The sequence below is a fragment of the Suncus etruscus genome, chromosome X (assembly GCF_024139225.1).
Source record: "Suncus etruscus isolate mSunEtr1 chromosome X, mSunEtr1.pri.cur, whole genome shotgun sequence".
NCBI lineage: Eukaryota > Metazoa > Chordata > Mammalia > Eulipotyphla > Soricidae > Suncus > Suncus etruscus.
In genome coordinates this window covers 91435474-91438182 of record NC_064868.1, presented here as the reverse complement: position 1 = coordinate 91438182, position 2709 = coordinate 91435474, and the positions used below count along the sequence as shown (strand labels likewise).

General features: G+C 38.1%; 1 protein-coding gene across 1 annotated transcript; it reads left to right on the top strand.

The window, feature by feature from the left end:
• The first annotated feature begins 340 nt into the window (after positions 1-340).
• Positions 341-2281, top strand: LOC125999459 (E3 ubiquitin-protein ligase Mdm2-like). The gene is given in 4 exon segments (XM_049767520.1): positions 341-743; positions 746-775; positions 778-1301; positions 1304-2281. Coding segments are annotated over 4 exon segments (1428 nt in total). The 5' UTR covers positions 341-343; the 3' UTR covers positions 1778-2281.
• The last annotated feature ends 428 nt before the right edge of the window (positions 2282-2709 follow it).

Here is a 2709-nt window from a genome sequence, read left to right as displayed (position 1 = left end):
ACTTGGTTCTATATGTTCCTTTTTATGAGTGAAATTACCCTCTCTTTATTTTTCCTTTCTTATACTTTCCTTTCTAAACTTGTAACCAAGTTTGCTAGCCCTCAAATATTGAAAGGTGACCCCTAGTCTTTAGTCTCTGGAAGACTTGTATAAGAAAATGTTTCTGGGCGCGCGCACGAGCCGAGCAGGGCTGCGCTGGGGCCTCTCTGTTCTTTTTGCATCCGGCCCGAAACCCAAGAGAGAAATGACTGCCGATGTTGGTGGCGTCGAGCTTCTACGCAGCCTGCTGTGAAGAAAGAACGGGGAAGCCATAGACACGCCAGGTGAAGGAGAGAGCAGGCAAATGTGCAATACCACTAGCATGTCTGTGTCCGCTGACGGTGCTGTCAGCACCTCCCAGATTCCAGCTTCGGAGCAAGAGACCCTGGTTAGACCGAAGCCATTACTTTTGAAGTTGTTAAAATCTGTTGGTGCACAAAAGGATACTTACACTATGAAAGAGGTTATATTTTATCTTGGTCAATATATTATGGCTAAACGATTATATGATGAGAAACAACAGCATATTGTGTATTGTTCAAATGATCTTCTGGGGGATTTCTTTGGAGTGCCAAGCTTCTCTGTGAAAGAACACAGGAAAATATATGCAATGATCTACAGAAATTTGGTGGTAGTGAATCCACAGGAATCTGGCTCATCTTTAAGTGAAGATCAGAGTGATCAGAAGGACCTTGTACAAGAGTTACCGAAGAGCAGCCTTCATCTTCTGACTTGGTTTCAGACCATCTACCTCATCTAGAAGGAGAGCAGCAGTGAGTGAGACAGAAGAAAGTTCAGATGAATTATCTGGTGACCGACAAAGAAAACGCCACAAATCTGATGAAAGCCTTGCTCTGTGTGTAATAAGAGAGATATGTTGTGAAAGAAGCAGTAGCAATGAATCGACAGGAACTCCATCGAATCCGGATCTTGATACTGGTGTAAGTGAACATTCAGGTGATTTGTTGGATCAGGATTCAGTTTCAGATCAATTCAGTGTAGAATTTGAAGTTGAATCTCTAGATTCAGAAGATTATAGTCTCAGTGAAGACGGACAAGAACTCTCAGATGAAGATGATGAGGAATATCATGTTACTGTGTACCAGACAGGAGAAAGTGATACAGATTCCTTTGAAGAAGATTCTGAAATTTTCTTAGCTGACTACTGGAAATGTACTTCATGCAATAAAATGAATCCTCCCCTTCCATCACATTGCAACCGATGTTGGGCTCTTCGAGAGAATTGGCTTCCTGAAGACAAAGGGGGAAAGGTCAAGAGAAAATGCCCGAGAAGGCCCAACTAGAGAACTCAACACAAGTAGAAGAGGGCTTTGATGTTCCTGATTGTAAAAAAATGAAGGTGAATGATTATAAAGATTCCTCACGTGATGAGGAAAATGATGATAAAATTGCACAAGCCTCTCAGACACAAGAAAGTGAGGACTATTCTCAGCCATTAACTTCTAATAGCATTGTTTATAGTAGCCAAGATGTCCCAGAGCTTGAGAAGGAGGAAACACAAGACAAAGACGAAAGCGTGGAGTCTAGTTTTCCCCTTAATGCCACTGAACCGTGTGTGATCTGTCAGGGTCGACCTAAAAATGGTTGCATTGTCCATGGCAAAACAGGACATCTTATGGCATGTTTTACATATGCAAAGAAGCTAAAGAAAAGGAATAAGCCGTGCCCAGTATGTCGACAACCAATTCAAATGATTGTGCTAACTTATTTTTCTTGACCTTTCCATAAAAGTAGAGTGAAATATTTCTAACTATATATAAAACCCTAAAAATTTAGACATGAAAGTATTTTTTGCATATATTTAAGAGAATATCTTAGTCTGTATAGATACTCATTGAGTTATTTACCTATTTTAGAAGGTTAATAATTAATATTTACTTTTTATGAAAATATTACCTCTTTATACCTTAAATTTGGGTTTTAATGTAATTTGAATTGCATATGTAGCTAATCACACCTACTTTTTTATATTGTTAGTAATTCCCACTTTCTCTGAAAAGTATTTGTCCTTTCTAAAAATGAGAACATCTACTTGTAGCTTATTTAATATCTAAGGAGAAGTTTGAAAGATTTTTTTGTTTTGTTTTTGGCCACACCCAATGACATTCAGGGGTTACTCCTGGCTATGTGCTCAGAAATTGCTCCTGGCTTGGGGGACCGCTCTGGCCCCTGAAGCTTGAAAGATTTAATAGTTAAATATTAGATACTTTTAAACTTTTGGGCCTTAGCTTCCCTACTCTATCAGAACTTAAAATATTATTTTCAGATGAAAAAGAATTTTGTAGTTTGATTTGATATTGTGTACATAAAATGTCATCCTCCTACCTCTTTAGTATGATCTGAGCTTGGCTGTAGAAGTGGGACATATTGAGAAGTTTTGAGAACAATAGTCATTGACCAGTACATGTATCTTTTGAAATCTCCCTAAAAGAATGTGGATTGTCTTAGATGTCTACCCTGTATATAAACTCTTTTCCACTCCTAATTTTAGGATTTAGTCAACCATTTGTTTCTTTGTTGAGATCTAATACTGAAAATGTTTGAATTACCTTGTATTTGGTTTTATGTAGGTTTCAGACTTTTGTTTTCAGGACATTTTTAGAAAGCGGAGCATAGACAAAACAAATCTAAATAAGCTTAAGAAGGTGG